A 21,869-nucleotide genomic window follows, 5' to 3' on the forward strand; every position below is an offset into this window, starting at 1 on the left:
TGCCCGCTGTCAGCGTTTGACAGCAGGATTTAACTAGTTATTAGACGCGAGCGGATCACGATTCCACTCATGCCTATTGCGGGCACATGTCAGCTGTTTATAACAGCTGACATGTCGGGGCTTTGAGGTGGCGTCTGACCGCTGACATACTATCCCGTCAGCAGTCAGAAAGGGGTTGAATGTTTAAATGCTAGTAATATTTTTCCATGATTGTCTTTACTTATGAATATTTAGCATAATTTCTAGGGATTTGCATTTGTTATATTTATATTTCAGATGATATGTGAATTGAATGTGGGACCACTGACACAGAATTGGACTTGCTGTTATTTTTAAAATTTCTTGGAAATTTGACAACCAACAGCATCAGATTGCAGATATCAAGGCATTATTATATTCAGCTTCCAATGACCTACATGCCCATGTAGACTGCTTAGGAGGGCTGATCCTACCGATAGATTCTCTTTAAAAATAACAACCTTAATCTATATGCAATGAGGACAATAAGATGTCCAAGTAGGGCCCCCTCCTGGGCCGTCTAGCAATATATTTTACAGATCTCTGTTCTCCGGCATATAACATTGCATTTTCCCTTTAAGACATTTGTATAATCTATTAACCTTCCATGGTTTACAAAATACTGTATTTTGAGAAAATCAGATGTTTAAAATTTGTGAAGCATTTGGACCCACTCAGCCTACAGCTTGCATTGATCAGTGCAAGATCTCAGCAGGGAGAAGGGACATTGAGGAGCTGCTAATCAGGCTTGATGGGCTGCAATTGAATCAATTTTCAGAAAGTACAGCCACTGACCAGGATTTTTTTTTTAAAGGAACTAAAAAAAAACAAAAAAAAAAAAAAACAACTCGATTAGGTCTAAGATGTATTCATAACTTATGCAGTCCATATTGGAAAATCTGCTCAACACTGGGTTTTAACTAGCAAAAAAAAAAACCCCACAAAAGGTAATGATGCATTATGTTTATTTTGAGGATTATTTTAATAATTAAATGACTATTGAGATTAGTGTCCTAGTACAAAAGTGTAAAAAAACATGAAGTAGTCTTCATTTAGAGAATACCCAGGTAGTAACAGCTCTAACAAATTTCTCTCAAGACTAAAGTCATTTGCCCTCTAAATTCTGTCACAGGCCATCTTCAAAGTTCTTTCTACTCAGATGTTTCCTTGGGAACTCTCCCAAGTATATAAAACTCTTCATTTGGGCGCATGTCAGTCAAGTGAGCAATTCTGTTAGCCATAGCAAAGAATGCAGTGACCATCGCAATATCCCATGCATCTTCACGATTAAAACCATGTTCCTCCAATTTTCCAAAATGCTCCTCAGTTATATTTTCTGGCTTGGCAACTGCCAAAGCAAACTCCAGCATAGCCCGTTCTCTAGGACTGAGATCTGCTAGCTCAGGATTGACAATAACCTAAAGAAACAAAAAATTTAGTCAAGAGCAGTAAAACAGAATTACACACTTGCTAAAATCACAACATCTTTAAAGATAGTAGTGTAAAGATCTGAAGAATATTCATTACTGCACATAGAGCTGGGTCCCAAATTATGGGTGGCTGTTTTTTGCAACTCAAGAAAAGCCCTCTGCTGATTTAGGAACATTTCGCATAGTGTAGTATTGGAAAGCGCCACTGAAGGTTTTTACTGCAGAAGGAGATCTCTCATGAAACTAATGGAAAACTCCATACTGGCTAGATTTAACATGCCGTGTGGTCGATTGAAATATCAGATCTCTGCACCCAAGAGGTTGCCAGGGCCTTGTGGAGTGAGCCTTCAAATCTTATGGAATTGCTTTGCCACTTGTTGAGTAAGCTAAAGAAATGGCCTCTCTGATCCACCTAGCTATTGTGCACTTTGAAGCTCAAATGGTGCCCGTGTCATGGCTGTTAGGATCAGATTTAAATTCCATGGCACCAATTTCTCTCCATGTGTCTACACCTAGATGAAGCTAAAATCTTGAGACAATAATTTCCTGCTCACAGTTATACAGAGCCAGCAGTGTCAACACTTGGACTTTGAGGGTACTGGTGGATAGGCCTAATTTCAGACATTTTTGCAAGAATTCCAGAATATGACCAACTGGCACCCCACCCTCTATTTTGGACGCTGAATAGGTTAAAAACTTTCTCCAGGTTGTAGCATAGATTTTTGTCCTCGCTGCCTTCCTACTCTGTAGTAGGGTGGAAATAAGATTAGGAGAAAAACCTCTCTTAACAGCACCCTCTCGCTATGACCGGGAGGCCCTACATCTGTACCATCTGGTCGAAGACTGACTGATTTAGCTCCCACTCCCCTTGCCTTAGTTGATTGCAGCTTAGGAAGTCGACCTTGATGTTTTCTTTTACTTTTATATGAAGAGCCATCAAGGAAAGGAGATGACCTTCTGCTAGCTGGAATAAGCAATCTGATCTGCGACCTCCATTGAGTGTCTGGACCAGGTTCCCCTCTGGTTATTTATGTATACCACTGACACCTGATTGGCAGAGAAGATTCTGACATGAGCTCTTACTGTCAGTTCTACTGCTAGCAACTCTTGAGTTTGATGAAACTGCCTTCTCATGCCCTGTCCAGACCCCCAGGACTATTATATCCTCTAGATGAGCTCCCCACTAGAGATGACCGAATATTTCAATGTTCAGTTCGGATTACGTTCACAGAGTTTGCAATATTCGTTGAACATTACCGAACGCCATTCACTTCAATGGGAGGCAAAAATAAATGCATGCACAACACCTTATAATGGTCCCAAATGCTGCCAAAACATCAAATGAGGGACAGACACCAGGAAAGTGGCCTCAATTCACCCACAGTACAGATTTTAGCATGGCACTGCAGCAATCAGCCAGGCATGAGGTATCCAAGTCTCGGTCAGCATTTACAGCTTTCAATTGAATGTCACAGTAAGTGGCCCGTCACACAGCGAGATCACTAGCGAGATCGCTGATTGTGATGCATCAGCGATCTCGCTGCGTGACACCTATCAGCGACCGCCCCCGCCGGGTATCGCTGATCGTGCAGGAATGTCCTGGGCCATTTTTTGTGTGGGAGCAGGAGACCAACGATCAGCGGACTCCCAGTGCTGTAAGCAGACGCTGGGAGCTGGTATCCAAGGTAAATATTGGGTAACTAAACGCTGCGCGCTTAGTTACCCGATATTTACCTTGGATACCAGCTCTCAGCGTGAGCACACTGGTATCCAAGGTATACAGCGGGTAACTAAGCGACACGTGCATTTAGTTACCCGATATTTACCTTGGATACCAGCGTCCTCGCTGGTCTGGATCGCTGGTGTCTGCCTGTTTGGCAGCTCACCAGTGATCATGTAGCGATGCACCAGCGATCCTGACCAAGTCGTATCGTTGTCGGGATCGCTGGTGCATCGTTTGGTGTGATGGGACCCTAAGACTAGGTAGGTGAGGGATCGGTGTAGGGCCCCTTTGCTGGGAGCAGATACCACATACGACACCACTACCTGCTTTCATGCTGAACCACACATTTGTGCCACCTATCAGTTTTGTAGACTACCATTGTCAGAAAAATTTAAAGGGAACCTGTCAGCAGGGTTATGCATAGTAACCTACACTGAGGGAGCAGTGACCTGTCAGCAGCCTGCATTATTAAAATCTAGTCAGAGCACCACATACCCCAGCCCTGCCTTAGGGCACGAGAATCTCATTAACACAATTCAAAGATTTAGAAACAGCCACAAGACAAATTTCATCAACCAAGGTTTCATTTTATTCCGTATATCGGCGTTGTCCTGACAACAGGGTTATGCATAGTAACCTACACACTTTCAGGTTCCCTTTAAGGATAGTAACAGGTAGTTGAGTCCAAGGAAGTGGCGGCCTTATGGTCTCGGGGGCCTACTGCTACCGGCAACACACATGAAGGAGAACCAACCAGGAGTGTTTATATTTCCAAAACTTTTCGGCAGATACCACAAAAGTGGCATCAATTTCACCACATTAGAAATAGTATAATAGGGACTGACAGTTCTTGCACTACACCCAATCCAGCAGATGGACATCCAACCAGGAGTGTTCACATTTAAACAAATGAGGGCCACAGAAGTGGAATAACTGTCACGAGAATAGAAATAGTATAATTGGGACAGGCATCTTCCACAACAACCAACTCACCAGATGTAGACCAACAATGACTGTTCACATTTCCACAAATTTGTGTTATCAGCAGCCACACTAAAGATGTGAGAGCAGTTACGTGACAATATTTTTAGTGTTCACACTAACAAATACAATATCACCTAGTCTGTACAATATGCGATTGGGGTGCAAAAGTCCTTGGAGATCATGATTTGTTCATCTTAATGAAAATTAGGCTGTCAACACTTTCGGGGGACAGCCGGATGTGCTAATCCGTCAGGACACCACCAGCAGTGAAGACACGTTCTGAGAGAACGCTGGCTCCCGGGTACAATAAAACCTCCAAGTCATGTAAGGCAAGATCAGGCCACTCACCCATTTTTTTTTAAATTTGTTTATTAACCCCTTCCTGACATCCGACGTACTATCCCGTCCACGGGATAGTACTTCTACCGCGATCAGCGGCGCCCACGTGGTGAGCGCCGCTGATCGCGGCCGGGTGTCAGCTGATTATCACAGCTGACACCCGGCACTATGTGTCGGGGCGGTCACGGACCGCCCCCGACATGTTAACCCCTTGCACACCGCGATCAAACATGATCGCGGTGTACCGGGAGTTAAAGGGAAGCATCGGCAGGGAGGGGGGTCCCTCCGTGCTTCCCTGAGCCCCCCACGGCAGCGCAATGTGCAGCGCTGCTGCGGGGGGCTCCTATCCTCCAGGCCCCCGAATCCAAGATGGCGACGGGGGCCTTCGGGGACCTGAGGAAGCTGGCTTCCTCAGTGCCTGCAAAGCGCAGGCAAGAGGAAGTCTGCTTCAATGCCTGTGACAGATTGCTGATCTGTCACAGTGATGTGTGATGTGACAGATCAGCGATCTGTCACAGGACAGTGATGTCCCACCTGGGACTATAATAAAGTAAAAAAAAATTTAAAAAAAATGTAAAAATAAATTAAAAAAAAAAAATCGCCAAATAAATTAGTAAAAAAAAAAAAAAATATTCCCCAATAAATTCATTTTTTGAAAATAATAAAAAAAAAAAAAAAAAAAAAAAAAACACAATAAAAGTACACATATTAGGTATCGCCGCGTCCGTAATGACCCGCCCTATAAAACTGTCCCATTAGTTAACCCTTTTAGCGAACCCCTTAAAAAATAAAAAACGAAGCAAAAAATGATTTATTATCATACCGCCAAACAAAAAGTGTAATAACGCGCGATCAAAAAGACGCATATAAAATATCCATGGTACCGCTGAAAACGTCATCTTGTCCCGCAAAAAACGAGCCGCCACACAGCATCATCAGCGAAAAAATAAAAAAGTTATAGCTCACAGAATAAAGCGATGCAAAAATAATTATTTTTTATATAAAATAGTTTTCATTGCATAAAACCGACAAAAACATAAAAAAACGACCTAAATGAGGTATCGCTGTAACCGTACTGACCCGAAGAATAAAACCGCTTTATCAATTTTACCGCACGCGGAACGGTGTAAACGCACCCCCCCAAAAGAAATTCATGAAACGCTGGTTTTTGTTCATTCTGCGTCCCAAAAATAGGAATAAAAAGCGATCAAAAAATGTCACGTGCCCGAAAATGGTACCAATAAAAACGTCAACTCGTCCCGCAAAAAATAAGACCTCACATGACTCAGTGGGTCAAAATACGGAAAAATTATAGCTCTCAAAATGTGGTGATGCAAAAACTATTTTACAATAAAAAGCGTCTTTTAGCGTGTGACAGCCGCCAAATATAAAAACCGCCATAAATAGTAAGTCAAACCCCCCGTTATCACCCCCTTAGTTAGGGAAAAATAATAAAACTAAAAAAAAAGTATTTATCTCCATTTTCCCGTTAGGGTAAGGCTGTGTGCACATGCTGCGGATTAGGTGCGGATAGAGGAGATGGCAAACCGCAGGAGAATCCGCAGAAAGAATTGACATGTCAATTCTTTCTGCGGATTGAAAACCGCAGATAATCCGCGCGGAAAATTCCGCACCGTCTGCACTGCGGTTTTTGATTCCCATAGGGAATCATGGTACTGGGGTCCGCAGCAGCCAAAACCGCTGCGGAACCGCAGCAAAATCCGCAGCGTGTGCACACAGCCTTAGGGTTAGGGCTAGGGTTAGGGCTAGGGTTAGATTAGGGTTAGGGGTGTGTTGGGGTTAGGGTTGGAGTTATAATTGGGGGTTTCCACTGTTTGGGCACATCAGGGGCTCTCCAAATGCAACATGGCGTCTGATCTCAATTCCAGCCAATTCTGAGTTGAAAAAGTCAAATGGTGCTCCTTCCCTTCCAAGCTCTGCCATGCGCCCAAACAGTGTTCTACCCCCACATGTAGGGTATCAGCCTACTCAGGACAAATTGCAAAACAATTTTTGGGGTCCAATTTCTCCTGTTACCCTTAGGAAAATAAAAAATTGGGAGCAAAAATATCATTTTTGTGGAAAAAAATGATTTTTTTATTTTCACGTCCGAGTGTTATAAACTTCTGTGAAGCACTTGGGGGTTCAAAGTGCTCACCACACATCTAGATAAGTTCCGTGGGGGGTCTAGTGTCCAAAATGGGGTCACTTATGGGGAGTTTCAATAGTTTAGGTACATCAGGGGCTCTCCAAACGCACATGACACCCGCAGACCATTCCATCAAAGTCTGCATTCCAAAACGTCACTGCTTCCCTTCCGAGCCCCGACGTGTGTCCATACAGTAGTTTTCTCCCACATATGGGGTGTCAGCGTACTCAGGCCAAATTGGACAACAACTTTTGGGGTCCAATTTCTCCTGGTACCCTTGGGAAAATAAAAAAATGGTGACTAAAAGATCATGTTTGTGGAAAAAATACGAATTTTTTATTTTCACGCCCGGGCGTTATAAACTTCTGTGAAGCACTGGGGGGTTCAAAGTGCTCACCACACATCTAGATAAGTTCCTTGGGGGGTCTAGTTTACAAAATGGTGTCATTTGTGGGGGGTTTCCACTGTTTAGGTACATTAGGGGCTCTCCAAAGGCAACATGACACCCGCAGACCATTCCATCAAAGTCTGCATTCCAAAACGTCACTACTTCCCTTCCGAGCCCCGACGTGTGCCCATACAGTAGTTTTCTCCCACATATGGGGTATCAGCATACTCAGGACAAATTGGACAACAACTTTTGGGGTCCAATTTCTCCTGGTACTCTTGGGAAAATAAAAAAATGGTGACAAAAAGATCATGTTTGTGGAAAAAATACGATTTATTTTCACGCCCGGGCATTATAAACTTCTGTGAAGCACTGGGGGGGTCAAAGTGCTCACCACACATCTAGATAAGTTCCTTAGGGGGTCTAGTTTCCAAAATGGTGTCATTTGTGGGGGATTTCCACTGTTTTGGTACATCAGGGGTTTTCCAAACGCGACATGGTGTCCGATCTCAATTCCAGCCAAAAACGTCAAATGGCATTGCTTCCCTTCCGAGCTCTGCCATGCGCCCAAATAGTGGTTTACCCCCACATGTGGGGTATCAGCGTACTCAGGACAAATTGCACAATAACTTTTAGGGTCCTGTTACCTTTGGAAAAATAAGTATTGAGGGTGAAAAGATCATTTTTGTGGAAAAAATATGATTTTTTAATTGTATGGCTTGTTATAAACTTCTGTGAAGCCCATGGGGGTTCAAAGTTCTCACCACACATCTAGATAAGTTCCTTAGGGGGTCTAGTTTCCAAAATGGTGTCATTTGTGGGGGGTTTCCACTGTTTTGGTACATCAGGGGTTTTCCAGACGCGACATGGTGTCCGATCTCAATTCCAGCCAAAAACGTCAAATGGCATTGCTTCCCTTCCGAGCTCTGCCATGCGCCCAAATAGTGGTTTACCCCCACATGTGGGGCATCAGCGTACTCAGGACAAATTGCACAATAACTTTTAGGGTCCTGTTACCCTTGGGAAAATAAAAATTGGGGTGAAAAGATCATTTTTGTGGAAAAAACATGATTTTTTAATTGTACCGCTGTACGTTATAAACTTTTGTAAAGCCCTTGTGGGTTCAAAGTTCTCACCACATATCTAGATAAGTTCCTTGGGGGGTCTAGTTTCCAAAATGGGGTCACTTGTAGGGGGTTTCCACTGTTTAGGTACATCAGGGACTCTCCAAACGTGACATGGCATCCGATCTGAATTCCAGCCAATTTTGCATTGAAAAAGTCAAACGGCGCTCCTTCCATTCTGAGCTCTGCCATGCGCCGAAACAGTCGTTCCCCCCCACAAATCAGGTATCAGCATACTCAGGACAAATTGCACAATAACTTTTGCAGTCCAATTTCTCCTGTTACCCTTGGTAAAATAAAAAAAATTGAACCTGAAGTATTTTTTTTGTGAAAAAAAGTTAGATGTTCATTTCTTTTTAAATATTCAAAAAAAATCCTGTGACGCACCTAATGGGTTAATAAACTTCTTGAATGTGGTTTTGAGCACCTTAAGGGGTTCAGTTTTTAGAATGGTGTCACTTTTGGGTATTTTCTATCATATAGACCCCTCAAAGTGGCTTCAAATGTGATGTGGTCCTAAAAATAAAATGGTGTTGTAAAAATGAGAAATCGCTGGTCAACTTTTAACCCTTATAACTTCCTAACAAAAAAAAAAAATTTTGGTTCCAAAATTGTGCTGATGTAAAGTAAACATGTGGGAAATGTTACTTATCAAGTTTTTTGTGTGCCGTATCTGTGATTTAAGGGCATAAAAATTCAAAGTTGGAAAATTGCGAAATTTTCAAAATTTTTGCCAAATTTCCATTTTTTTCACAAATAAACGCAAGTTATTTGAATGAAATTTTACCACTAACATGAAGTACAATATGTCACGAGAAAACAATGTCAGAATCACCGGGATCAATGGAAGCGTTCCAGAGTTATGACCTCATAAAGGTACAGTGGTCAGAATTGTAAAAATTGGCCCGGTCATGAACGTGCAAACCACCCTTGGGGGTGAAGGGGTTAAACCACAAACAGAATATACAGCATACATACTTGCATATCGTGATAAGTACTGTATAGAATATATATAATTCACACAGCATTAGATGCAAAGCAAAAATGTGCACACTGGTTTACATACGGGATAAAACAATGTCAATTAAATTACACAAGCCTTTATATTATTGCTCAAGTAATAAAACCTAACTTTCTAAACCATAACTATAACTACGAAACTACTATTTCGCAGCCTGATTCCACACAATCAACTATTATGCGAAGTCTCCACTCTACAGAGTAAGATGAGAGGAATTCCACCTCTCCCAGATCCTCCCAAGTTTACCCGGGCATCCTCTGTTTTGATACAGTGTACGCTCATATGGGATAATTGAATTCACCAAATCAATCCAGATCCTAAGGGAGGGACATGAGCCTCCCATCCACCGCAGTGCCAGTACCTTTCGTGCCATAAATAGCGTCTCCCGCAAAAAGATCCCAGCATAGTGACCCCATGTCTCCTCATCCCAAACCCCAAACAAACAGACCAGTGGCTCAAGGGGAACAGGAGCTTGTACCAGGGAAATAATGACGTCACCTCCCAATATTGTGCGATAATAGGACACTGCCAGATGTGAATAAAGTCTGCATCTAATGAATGACATCTTAAACATTCCGATGATTGGAATCGGCCCATCTTAAAGAGTCGAGTAGGAGTCAGATATGATTGGTTTATGATATATAGTTGTATCATTCTGTAATTAATAGATGGAGACACCCCGATCGGAGACTCCAGAATTTCTTCCCACTCCTCCCCCTGTATATCAGGGATGAGCCTTTCCCATTTCCCTTTAGGCCACTCATCCATTTTGGAAGACCAAAATGTGAAAGGGTCCAAACCCACCCTGACAGTATTGATATTTTGTTCTAGATACTCCCACACCATCCTCTCCATTCGTTCACTACGTGTAAGACTTGAACTCTCATGTGATGGTGCACAAGTTAGTCAAAAAAAGTGTGAAAGGACTCACAGAAATTGCTTATTCCCCTTCCACCACTGCTGCTAATATTCTGGCGCTGATGAATTAACTGACCAGAGATTGGAAGTCTACAGCTGCGATGCAAACTATGTGCTTCACTGCTGTTTGGGGAAAAGCTCTCTTAAGGTTGTATAAAAGTGGGTTTCGACACTCCAGCATTCGTGGGTCCCATCTGGCAAAATTTGGTTTTATAACGTGGATCTAATAGAGTGGCAACCCAGTAGTCAGCATTATTCCTAATCATAACTATACAGGGATCATGTTACAGATAGTGCAGCAAGAAGGCACTCATGTCAGGCTCTACCATGAGGTCCAAGCCCATTGTTAGGCATCAGATTCCTGCGTTTGCTCTGCAGGAATCCAGACCCTCACATTCTGCAGTCTCCTGCTGTTTATCTACTGCAGAGGAGATTGCCTTGCAGCAAATCTCTCCAGAGGCCAAGTCCTTCTGTCCATCTTCGGAGCATGCTCATGAGACGATCTCACATTGGAGATCAGGAGTCATGTGCTCAGGTCATGTTCCAGATCTCATTGGTCCATCTCGGAGATCTGGAGGCTTCCGGAAGGTCCCGGCTGCTATAAGAGGCGCTGCTGTGTGAATGAGGATGGATGCATGAATCTGGTGAATGACTCATTTGAAACCCCTACCCTCTGATATTACGTATGTGGTTAGGGATTGAGTTTTACTACCAGCGCGCCTCTGCTTCATCATCCACAGTTGCAAACGTCCGACATTGTGCTTGCATATTAGCATTGTCATGTAGCAGCAGTGTCCCACGCTGCGCTGCAGTAGCAGCACTCCTTGGCGTCCGCAGTTGCGACGTCGCACACATGGTAGGTCTAGAGGGACGCAGTCCCGCTGTCCTTGGCTCTGCTCCTGTGACCAGATACCGTGTGTGCAACTATTCTGAGCACTGTGACTTCAACAGGCTCAGCCCTATTGTGTTTGTCTTGTGTTTTGGCATCTGACTCAGATTGCTCTGCGCACCTGGGTGAAGTTTAACCCCGTGCGCATCCCCACCATATTGCTCCTGTCACCTACTGCACAGTGGACCCTGAGCGGCGAACACACTTTATTTTTATTTAGTGCGTTCCACCGTTCCTAACACCAATGCAGAGTTGGTGACTGGGTAACAATGAGGCTCGTTTCCTCCGTCCCATCCCGCTAACCACGGACACAGGGGAGAATTAGGCTGGAGTCACACTAACCTGCGCAAAATACAGTCAGTATTTTACATGCGTAATACGGATGACAGACCCCTAAACAGTGCTCCGTATGTCATCCGTAATCAAGGTGTGGTCGCGTATTTTGCGCATGTCAGCATCTGTATGTAATCCGTATGGCGAGATTTTCTCGCAGGCTTGCAAAATGGACATATAATGGAGCCCTATGACAGTTTTAATAAAGAAATGAAAGAATAGACAGACACATAGAATGTATGTATGTATATATATATATATATATATATATATATATATATATATATATATATATATATATATATATATATATATATATATTCATTCTATGTGTTTATATCTATTCTTTCATTTCTTTATTAAACCTGTCAGTGTGAGTTTACTGTATAGCGCACTGAATTGCCGGCTTTGCTAAAAGACACCTGGTGCGTATTTCTCGCAAGTCACACATGTGGTCCCTGTGTAATCAGTATTTTTTGCGCACCCATAGACTTGCATTGGCGTATTACGGGCGTAGTACGCTGACAATCGCAGCATGCTGCGAGTGGCACGGAGTGTAGGATACTGAGGAGAAATATACACCTGGTGCGAGGGACCCCATAGAGAATCATTGGTCCGTGTCTAATGCGTGCTTTTTGCGCCTCTCACTCTCCCGTATTCCTCGCCAGTGTGACCCCGGCCATATCCTCTTCATCTGACATTGTTCACCCATCACTTCTGCCTCCATTTGCTCCTCGGATCTTGCACCTTCGATAAGTTTGTCTTATCACCAGCCCCTCCTTGATCGCAGTACTCCACCCTCTCTCCCTTGGCACCCGTCTGTGTGATGACAGTCGTGAACTTAAAGACCATGTTATCCCTTCCGCAACCTCCTCTGCTTCCTCTTCTTCTAGGACCACCATCTCCTCCCACAGGCTATTCGAAGTCTGCTCCAGCATATAGATGACCGGAATAGTGATGCTGATGACAGCGTAGTCAGCGCTAACCATTTTAGTAGCGCTTTCGAAAGTCTTAATCTGTGCCCACTCTGTAAACATGATATGCGCCACATCCATACTGCGTGGGCCCAGGCGACATGACATACTGAGTCAGGGCTCGTTGCTGCTGCCACAGTTGCTGCAACATGTGCAGAGTGGAATTCCGCCATGTCAGCACATCGCATATTAAACTGTTAACCGGCATGGACAAGGACCTCTATCGATTGCAAGTCGATGACCAGAGGTGTGCAAACGGCAGAAATAAACACACTGCATACATGCTTTCTGGAGCAGCTCACCCAGCACCCAGGCCAGGGAAAGTGGCTGAGTAAACACTGTACAACCAGGTTGAGGATGTGAGCCATGCAAAAATTCAGCCTTGAGAGATGTCCACAACGCTTCAGCTGTAAGACTGATCTCCAAGGCATATCAATTTTAAGACTGCCTTATTGCAGTGAGCCCTGCCTGCACAGTACAGAGGTGGTGGAGCCGGTTCGTTCTGCACTGTTGGAACGAGTCTTGTGAAGGCAGAGGTTGAGGGAGCAGGTGAGGCCCTAGAGGAGATGGAGGAGGCAGAAGCAATGGAGTAAGTGTTAAATGTAGAGGTTTGGCCTGCAAGCCTTGGGGATTCCAAGACTTGTGGAGCAGCGCCTGTCCCCACAGCCACCAGAGTCACCCAGTGCCCAGTCAGCAACATGTAATGCCTTTGGCCATGCTTACTCGTCCAAGTGACTGTGGTGAAATGCATCCTGGCAAACAGACTTTGTCAAGGAATGGGTCATGCCTGCTATACGCCGGTGTAGGGCAGGCACAGATTTCTTAGAAAAGTAATGGTGACTGGGTAATTGGTACTGGGGGACTGCAACGGCCATCAGCTTTCAGAAACGGTCTACCAAATCGGAAAGGCAGCATGTCCGTGACCAACAAATTTTAGATGGTGGTTTTCAACCTCTTAGCTTTGTTATGCGTAGAAGGAAACAATCTTTTATGTGACCACAACTGTGGAACCATGGGCTGGCTGCAATGCTGTGAGAGGGTGGAGTGCAGTGAACCAGATAAACTGCTGGACCGTGAGAGAGGTGCAGGCGGAGATGCTACTGTGGCTTGAGAAACTTGTGGTGTAATAATTCTCAGAGATCAGTCAAAAAACAGCAGGCATGTCAGCTTCCATTACAGCTGAAGGTGGCCTCTCAGTCAGCGTGACTCAAGCGGGTAAAGAACCCAAGGTTCTGCGGTCAAAGACCTGCATCTCATTACTTGGCAGTCACGGTAACAGAAGAGGAAGAAGCAGCAGATGTGATTGATGGGGTGGCTGATGGTTGTTGAGGTCTGCTGGTTCGCTTTTTTTGCGCAGTGGGATTACCACAGTAAAGCATGTTGATTGCGCATGTGAAGGGTCATACATGTAGTAGTCAAATTATTGCACTTTACCTCAACTCAGTTTTTTTTTTTTGCAAAGTTGGCAGATTACGTGAGTTAGCTCATCCTTTGCAGTGTCAAAAAAGGCCCAGGCTGCAGACCCTGCTGGTCAGAGGCACAGTTGTGGCCGAGGGTGCATCACTCGTCGTGACTGCATCACTACGTGTCTGGCGCAACGTAACAACCTCGTCTTGCTCCTCAGATCTACTCAGTTGTGTGCCTCCATGTTCATGCCAACTGGGATCTAACATCCTGTGTTACCACATTCCTCACCACTGGAGTCACCCCTCTCCTCCTCTTGCCCTGACAGCATAGAACAGTCTGCGTAAGCCTCAGATATCCGAGTCTCATCAGAATTACCTCCCTCCCCACCAGGGGTTAACGTCTGGTGACGAGGATCAGGATGCTGTTCGGACTGTACTTCTTCCTATCCCAGATCAAAGAGAAAATATTTTGCCCACTGATGCAGATTTCCTCCTCTTGACTCTGCAAATCCTTTGAGTACATTTCTGATTAACATGCCATAGAATGTGTGAAATGCTCTTCAGACTCACCCATCTGTGGTTCCATACAGTCAGTTGAACGGTTGGACAGTTGGTACGCGGGGGGGGGGGGGCATGGGGAATTTTTTTGGGTGTGATGTTGAGGTGGAAGAAGAGGTGGAGAGGCCACTTGAAGCTGCACTTGCCATTCACTCGAGTACATGCTCTGGGTATCATCAATAAGGTGTACCGCTGTGCATCTGCCAAAGAAAGGTAGTGGTGTAGCCTGTCCAGTAACAAGTTGTCAGTTGCCTTTGCATAGGACGTGACTAGTGATGAGCGAGCACTAAAATGCTCGGTTACTTGTTGCTCGGGTCGAGCAATTTGTAATACTAAAGTACTCAGACAGAACAAGGAGCCCAATGTAAGTCTATGGGAAACCCAAGCATTTTTACCGCGATCCCCCCGGGGGGGGGGGTCCTTTTAAGGTCCAAAAATGTCTGAAAATGATGGAAACATTGCTCAAATGATACGGGATCATCATGGCAAATGTCCGTGGAAGCATTTCTGACTCCTACGTCACAGCTGTAAACAATGTTTTACGCCATTTTCAGGCACACCAAAGAACATGCATAAAAGAAACCAAAATGGATTTTGCTGGGAAATATGTTGTTAAGGAACAGCATTTCCAGGGTAATGACTTGTATATAATGCCAAATAACTAACCCCAAACAAAAATGTTCCTCCACCACTTGGGCTATGTTCACATGCAGCGTGTTTGATGCGTTCAACTTTAGCATTGCTTTCAACCAATACAATGACATTACCCAGTGAATGCATCTGTAACATTTAACAACCCTAGCTGGCCATGTGTTGTGTGACACATAAGCAGACACATCTTGTTTCATTTATGAAGGATGGACTCAGTCACAGAGCCTATTTTTACAGGGGCATCAGGCAGCATTAATCTTCTTAAAGGGCCATTATTAAACAGTGGGTCTCCTATACTGTTGCCTATGAAGTGAGTGGCTGCGCTGCCAAAAATTAGGACGCACCCCAATACCCCTTTCATGAGATGTACAGGAGGGCCTCCTGAAAAAATGTTGCATTGAATGCAAGGCCTGGCCTGCCCCGAAGTTACATGCACCACAATAAAAGCTTCAGCAGATGTACTTGAGGGCCTCATGACAATTGTTCCCATTAGAAGAAAGTGTGTCTCCTATACCGTTTGCTTATGCATTGAATGCAAGGCCTGCCCTGCACTAATGTTACATGCACTCCAATAACCCTTTGAAACCATGTACTGGATGGCCACATGAAACAAAAGTTCCCATTATTATTTTTTTACCACCATAAGTTTTGTCGATGAAGTGAATACAAGGCCTGGCCGTAATTTGCTCGCACCACAATCACCCTTGGAAGAAAAGTGGAGGAAGGTCTCCTAAAAAACTTTTCACATTACAAAGTAGAGGTTCACCTATACTTGGAATGCCCATCCATGCCCAGGGGGGTATACATCAACAGTGTGCATCAAACATTGGAAACCAGTAACATGGTTTCCTACACAGTTGCTGCTGGAAAGGTCCATGTGTTTATTAAAGATATGGCGGGGAAATTGTTGGATGAGGTGATCTGGAAACAGGGAATAGTGATGGCAGGAATGGTAATGTACAGGATTTAACAACAGCGGTGGCTATGGGAAATATGACATCCAGGAAACAGCCTACAATTAGTTGTGTAACCACCAATTACCAGAATGCGTTTCATGGCCTTCAGAAGATCGGTGTAACAGATGCATGTGTGAAGCTTGGCATAAAAAATGACCGTAAAAATATGTTGCCAAAGACACACGAGTCCGCAAAGTGCAACATGTTCGTGAGATACTGAATTACAGAAAGCAGATCAGTGTTAGAGGAAAGCCAAACAAACTGATGGATGCTCATGAAAAACTAAGTTTAAAGAGGAGTGCACCGTCCATAACTATCAACACACCCGTGGGACAAGGATCTTCCTCTTCATCCATACATATTAAAAATATCAAAATATCAACCGAAAATTTGTTCTGGTGTAACAAACACTGTTAAAGGAATGCCACTAAACGTAGATAACCACTACCCTGGGAAACACTAGATTTCCTCTTTACAAGATATGGACGATGATGGTATTGATGACAACTTTGAAATTTACCACATCCACAAGATGATGAAGATCACAGCTGCAAAAAAAGGCCGTGAATATCTGGAAATTCATTTTCTCTTGGACAAACTTTACCTCTTACTAAAGTGGTACAGAATGATGCATATACAGCTCCCATGTCTACTCAGCATAACACTTAGCCACCTTTATTGCACACAAAGGCTCTAGCCAACGTGTCACGGACACTTGTCACAAAGGAGGCCAATTCATCAGTAGGGCCCACTCAGAGTACGTCTAACTCTTTAGAAGACCCAAAAATGACCATTATTAATTTGCATCCAAGAGAGTAAGATATTGTGGAGCTTTTTTGTGTACGAGTTGCCTTGAAGCACACCCGCTTGTTGAGTTCAGGAATTGCAGACGTTGTGTTTCTAAGAAAGGAAGATGCAGTTGGTGCCTACAAAAAATACAACAGATACCTAGATGGACAACCAATGAAAAGCAATATTCCTTTGAATGGTAGTGTGATACATCAGACCAACCAATATTTCTAAGAATAAGTGACACATCAAAGAAGGTTAATGTCGAAGAAACACAAACTCCTCCTCCTCCAGTGTGGCATAAAATCCTCAAGCTGAAGCTGATCCTGCTACTATCTTATCCCCTTCATGACCGGAGCTTTTTTTTTTATTTTTTTGTTTTTCGCTCCCCTTCTTTCCAGAGCCATAACCTTTTTATTTTTCCGCCACTATGACCATGTGAGGGCTTATTTTTGGCGGGACGAGTTGTACTTTTGAACAACATCATTGGTTTTAGCATGTCGTGTACTCGAAAACAGGAAAAAAATTCCAAGTGCAGTGAAATTGCAAAAAAAAGTGCAATTTCACACTTGTTTTTTGCTAGGTTCACTAAATGCTAAAACTGACCTGCCATTATGATTCTCCAGGTCATTACGAGTTCATAGACACCAAACATGTCAAGGTTCTCTTTCATCTAAGTGGTGAAAAAAAATTCGCAAGTTTAACGGGAAGCGCTAGTTAAATGCCCACTGTCAGCACTTGACAGCGGGATTTAACTAGTTAATAGGCACGGCTGGATGGAAATTCCGCCCATGCCTATTGCGGGCACCTGTCAGCTGTTCATAACAGCTGACATGTCGCGGCTTTGAGGTGGGCTCACCGCCGGAGCCCACCTCAAAGCAGGGGAGTCTGACTGCTGACATACTATCCCGTCAGTCAGAAAGGGGTTAAAAATCACTCTTTAAATCCTCAGGGTTATCAGCAGTCATCCAACCACCTGCATTTAAGATTAAGCTCTGAGGAGACCAACACAACTTGGAGACTGTAATAAGATTGACAATTCACCTATGGGCCCAGAGACTACTTAAAAAACAAAAAAACAAACATTTTTCGTTTTGTTTTACGCTGGTGATGATCACCAGGAGGTAGCTGATGTTTTTAAGGAGTGTGGCATCAAACATTGGACAATTTATCCTATTCACAGTATTGTAGTACAGTTCACCTTTGTTGTGGGGCAGTTGCGTTATTGCATCAAGAATTTCTGCTTTCCCCTTGCTCTAGTATTGTGATACAGCACAATTATGGTTCTACTGTGCTGTAAAGGGAAGCTGAAAAAAAAAAGCCTGAACAACTTGTTTACATTTCTTCAATAATCTTTCAACTGAAAAGATAATCGTTGTTTGGTACTGTTAGGCTATGTGCCCACGTTGCGTGTTAAAACGCACACTGAAAACCAGACTCCTTCCCAGAAATCGCACGTTTTTTTTCCCGCGCGATTTCACCGCGATTTTCTCAAGCACTTTCCAAGCGATTTGAAGCATCGCTTGGAAAGTGATTGACAGGTTTGTCACACTCGTCAAACAGTGTTTGACAAGTGTGAGCAGCTTTTTACTATTGAGGCTGCCTATGCGGCATTAATAGTAAAAGATAAAATGTTGAAAATGATAAAAATAAAAAAAATAAAAAAATCGGGGTATATTTACCTTCCAACGTCCCGCGCTGTATTCCCGGCCTAAGCGTTTCCAGTAATGCCTTGCGAGACCTGTGATGACGTTGGTCTCGCGTTACTATAGCGATCTCGCGAGACCGCTAGAGTCACGCGAGACTACGTCACTACAGGACCTTGCTGCAAGGCATTACTGGAAACGCTTAGGCCGGGAATGCAGCGCGGGACGTCGGAAGGTAAATATACCCCGATTGTTTTGTTTTTTTTTTACAGGGGTATGGTACCCAGGGCCTGGGGGACAGTCTCCTCTCCTCCACACCGTGGGTACCAACCGCACATGAGACGCTTAACTTCCGGCATGGTGGGCATAGCCACATGTGGGAAGTAAGCGATTCTCATGCATTCCTATGGGTGCGGAATCGCGGCAATTCTTTGCGATTCCGCACAAAAGAATGAGCATGCTGCGGTTTTTTCCGCGATGCGATTCCGCCGCGGAAAAAAGCGCAGCATTAGCACAGCATGTGCGGAATGCCATAGGAATGCATGGGGGGCGTTCTGTACACGATTTTTAAACATTTTCACAGCGTTTTTGCGCCGAAAGTCGCGGCAAAAACGCTTAAAAATCGCATCATGGGCACATAGCCTTAATATTGGAATTCCTACAAATGAATCTCAAGACCTTCATATTCCTTTAAATGGGGGGGAAGTTACTAAGTGTCCACCGACTGGTTTAGACAAATACATTTTTTAGGCCTAATTAATGTTTCACACTAACAAATGTAATCCAGAACTGTTCAATATGAATTATGTCTAGCAATAGGTCGTATAATGCTGTATATAAGGGAAAAAGAAAAATTGCTATTCATCTTGTTTTGCATCTACAGATCACTTGTGTTGATCACGTGACTTGTCATAGGGGTTGTGACTTGTCACATGATACATTGGGAAATGGACGAGCACACCTAAACGGCTTGGAGCCCTAGCTCCTCCCAATCCCCGACTGCCTACACTTACCTGTTCCAGTTCCAAGAGGTACATATTCTTGTGTACAGAAGAAAATAGAAAGTTGCACAGGTTTGCCACATTGTAGATACAATGTATTCCTTACACTAGTACAACATTATGCAGGTCTCGGGACAATGGAAAGCTCAATTTTCTGTCAAATATATTGAGTCATGTAGGATTCTAGGCTGTCAAGCGGGAGAACACTAGCCAGGAGAACCTCTAAAATCTCCAGTTTAAAATGACTGGTGGAGCACGCAGTAAACCCAAATTATGCCATTTCAGGACACACGTAGAGATTTACCTGGTCAGCCAATGTCTTTTTCTTGGAATATATTCTGTGTAATGCACTATGAGCAGTTACACAATAAGGACACTTGTTGTTCGCACTGGTAGCTACAATGATCAGTTCTTTGTCAGCTTTGGTCAGATTTACTACAAAAAAAAATAAAAAAATAAAAATAATATGTATTAGTCATTTTACAGCATCTATGAGCAAACCAATTCATCTATATAGCAGTTAAAATTAAAAAGGATATGCAATCTTCAAATAAAATATGTACAGAAAAACCACCTGTTTTAGGACACTGTCACATCTCTAGTCGTATGTGGTAATAGGGCATATACGGTAGATGTCGTAAAGGAGGGTTCCTCCATGGCTGACCCCCACCCACCATAAGACCCCTTCTAAGAGCTAATGCTAAGAGTCCCTACAAACTGACTTTCATGTATTAAATACCGGGTGAGTCATAAAGGACGGATGTATTTGAAGTGGCTATAACTCACCACCAGGTGGAGGTAGAGATGTGCGGGAGGCGGGGTTATGTTTGTGAGGTGAAAGCATTGTTTTTATTTTAGTTTCAGTTTAAGCTATGGTGCCGTGGACGATAGAACATCGCGTTTTTGCGTACGACAGTTTTGTCAAGAATAATGAGTGTATCACAGCCGTTCAGCGTGAGTTTCGGCGTCATTTCAATATTCACAGAAATCAAGCTGTTCCCGCTCGTAACACTATCCTACGTTGGGTTGAAGCACTCCGTACACGAGGTACACTAATGAACAAACGACCACCGGGGGCTCCACGAACGGCACGTACCGCTGCACAGCCCTAAGGTAACGGTGTGGTGCGCTATGGGCAAATATGGCGTGATCGGTCCGTACTTTTTCGAAGGCGATAATGGCAATACTGTTACCGTGAACTCACAACGTTATATCGCCATGATAAATAACTTCTTTGTTCCTGAGTTACGACGGCAACATATCCCCATCTCTAGTGTGTGGTTTCAACAAGATGGGGCAACGGCCCACACAGCCGGAGCAACAATGAACGTTCTTCGCCCTCTCTTCCCTGGTCGCATCATTTCCAGGTTTGGCGATATTAATTGGCCTCCTAGGTCCCCAGACCTGTCCATGTGCGATTATTACTTATGGGGTCACCTCAAATCACGTGTATACAAGCTTAAGCCTCGATCATTACAAGAACTGAAGGAAGCTATTCGAGTGGAAGTTGCCCAAATCGACAGAGTTGTGTTGGAACGTGTTGATGCCAACTTCCAAGAACGCCTTTGGAAATGCATCACTGATAATGGCCACCACATGGCAGATGTTGTTTTCCACACTTGAATTTGTCAAATGCTATTAGTATACGTAACCAAATCTGTGAATACATTTATATTTAATAAATATTTAACGATTTTATGATTAGTTTAAAAACGTCCGTCCTTTATGACTCACCCGGTACTAAATTTCCCCTGTAGCAGTCAATACAGAAAATGCATGGCGGGAGCTTCCACCATGTTAACATGTGATTGTGGTGGGTTTATAAAGACAGCCAGACCCAAGGTGATCAGCTTTTCAACAAGATGGCCTCAATATACGAAGACATTATTGCGCTTAATACACTCCCCCCCCCCCCCCTTTAACTGGTTGTTAGCCATAAAAGCAGCATAGTACAGTTCCCAGTCACATCCCAGATGGAACCATTAGTGGATTTACAGGAAAATGCTCTATGGGCAGTACATATAAAAGGCATGAGTTTTCCCCTTGAGAAAATCAGATTTTTTTGATGATTGCTCCCTAGCGACAAATAGCAACGTGACTGTAGAACAGCACCAGTATTGCCAGGCTTCTGTCATATACTCTGTAAATGAGATTCAATCTTTGCCGCTTCTCGATACAAAATGTCACATTGCTCACCAGCATAAACAGTTCTTTTATACCAGGTCAAGACCATCATGTATTGACCAACAGGGGTTAATCAATTAGCCTATTGCAAATATATGTAAATTGCATATACATAAGTCAAAACCCACAAGTTACATCAAACGTGCATGTATATTGTTATAGCACGTGTAGAAAATGCAAGGTAAAAAAAAAAAAGTTGCGTTGGGGCCTTAGTCTGGAATAAAACAATACTAATATTACAGTGTGACATTTTGGTTTTTTTTTTGCATCTCCATAATGCTGTCCAGCACTTTTGATCAAAGATGTCCAAGTACAGACTGGTGCATGACATATCCAGTGAAGACGAGGAGCTGTATGATTAATACAGAGATGTATAGAGACCAATAAA

At 43.6% G+C, this 21,869-nt stretch overlaps 1 protein-coding gene across 1 annotated transcript in view; it reads right to left on the reverse strand.

Moving 5' to 3' along the window:
• Positions 1-966: 966 nt before the first annotated feature.
• LOC141052445 (uncharacterized) overlaps positions 967-21,869 on the reverse strand; it is a 38,900-nt gene continuing 17,997 nt past the window's right edge. Inside the window, exons 4-5 of the mRNA XM_073549679.1 lie at positions 19,602-19,732; positions 967-1,436 (exon numbers count right to left, since the gene is read on the reverse strand). Coding sequence (XP_073405780.1) covers positions 1,170-1,436; positions 19,602-19,732 — 398 coding nt within the window. The 3' untranslated portion in view covers positions 967-1,169. The remainder of the gene's footprint in view (positions 1,437-19,601; positions 19,733-21,869) is intronic.

Source organism: Dendrobates tinctorius, unplaced genomic scaffold (assembly GCF_039654945.1).
Source record: "Dendrobates tinctorius isolate UK_male_01 unplaced genomic scaffold, ASM3965494v1 ptg000160l, whole genome shotgun sequence".
Taxonomy (NCBI): domain Eukaryota; kingdom Metazoa; phylum Chordata; class Amphibia; order Anura; family Dendrobatidae; genus Dendrobates; species Dendrobates tinctorius.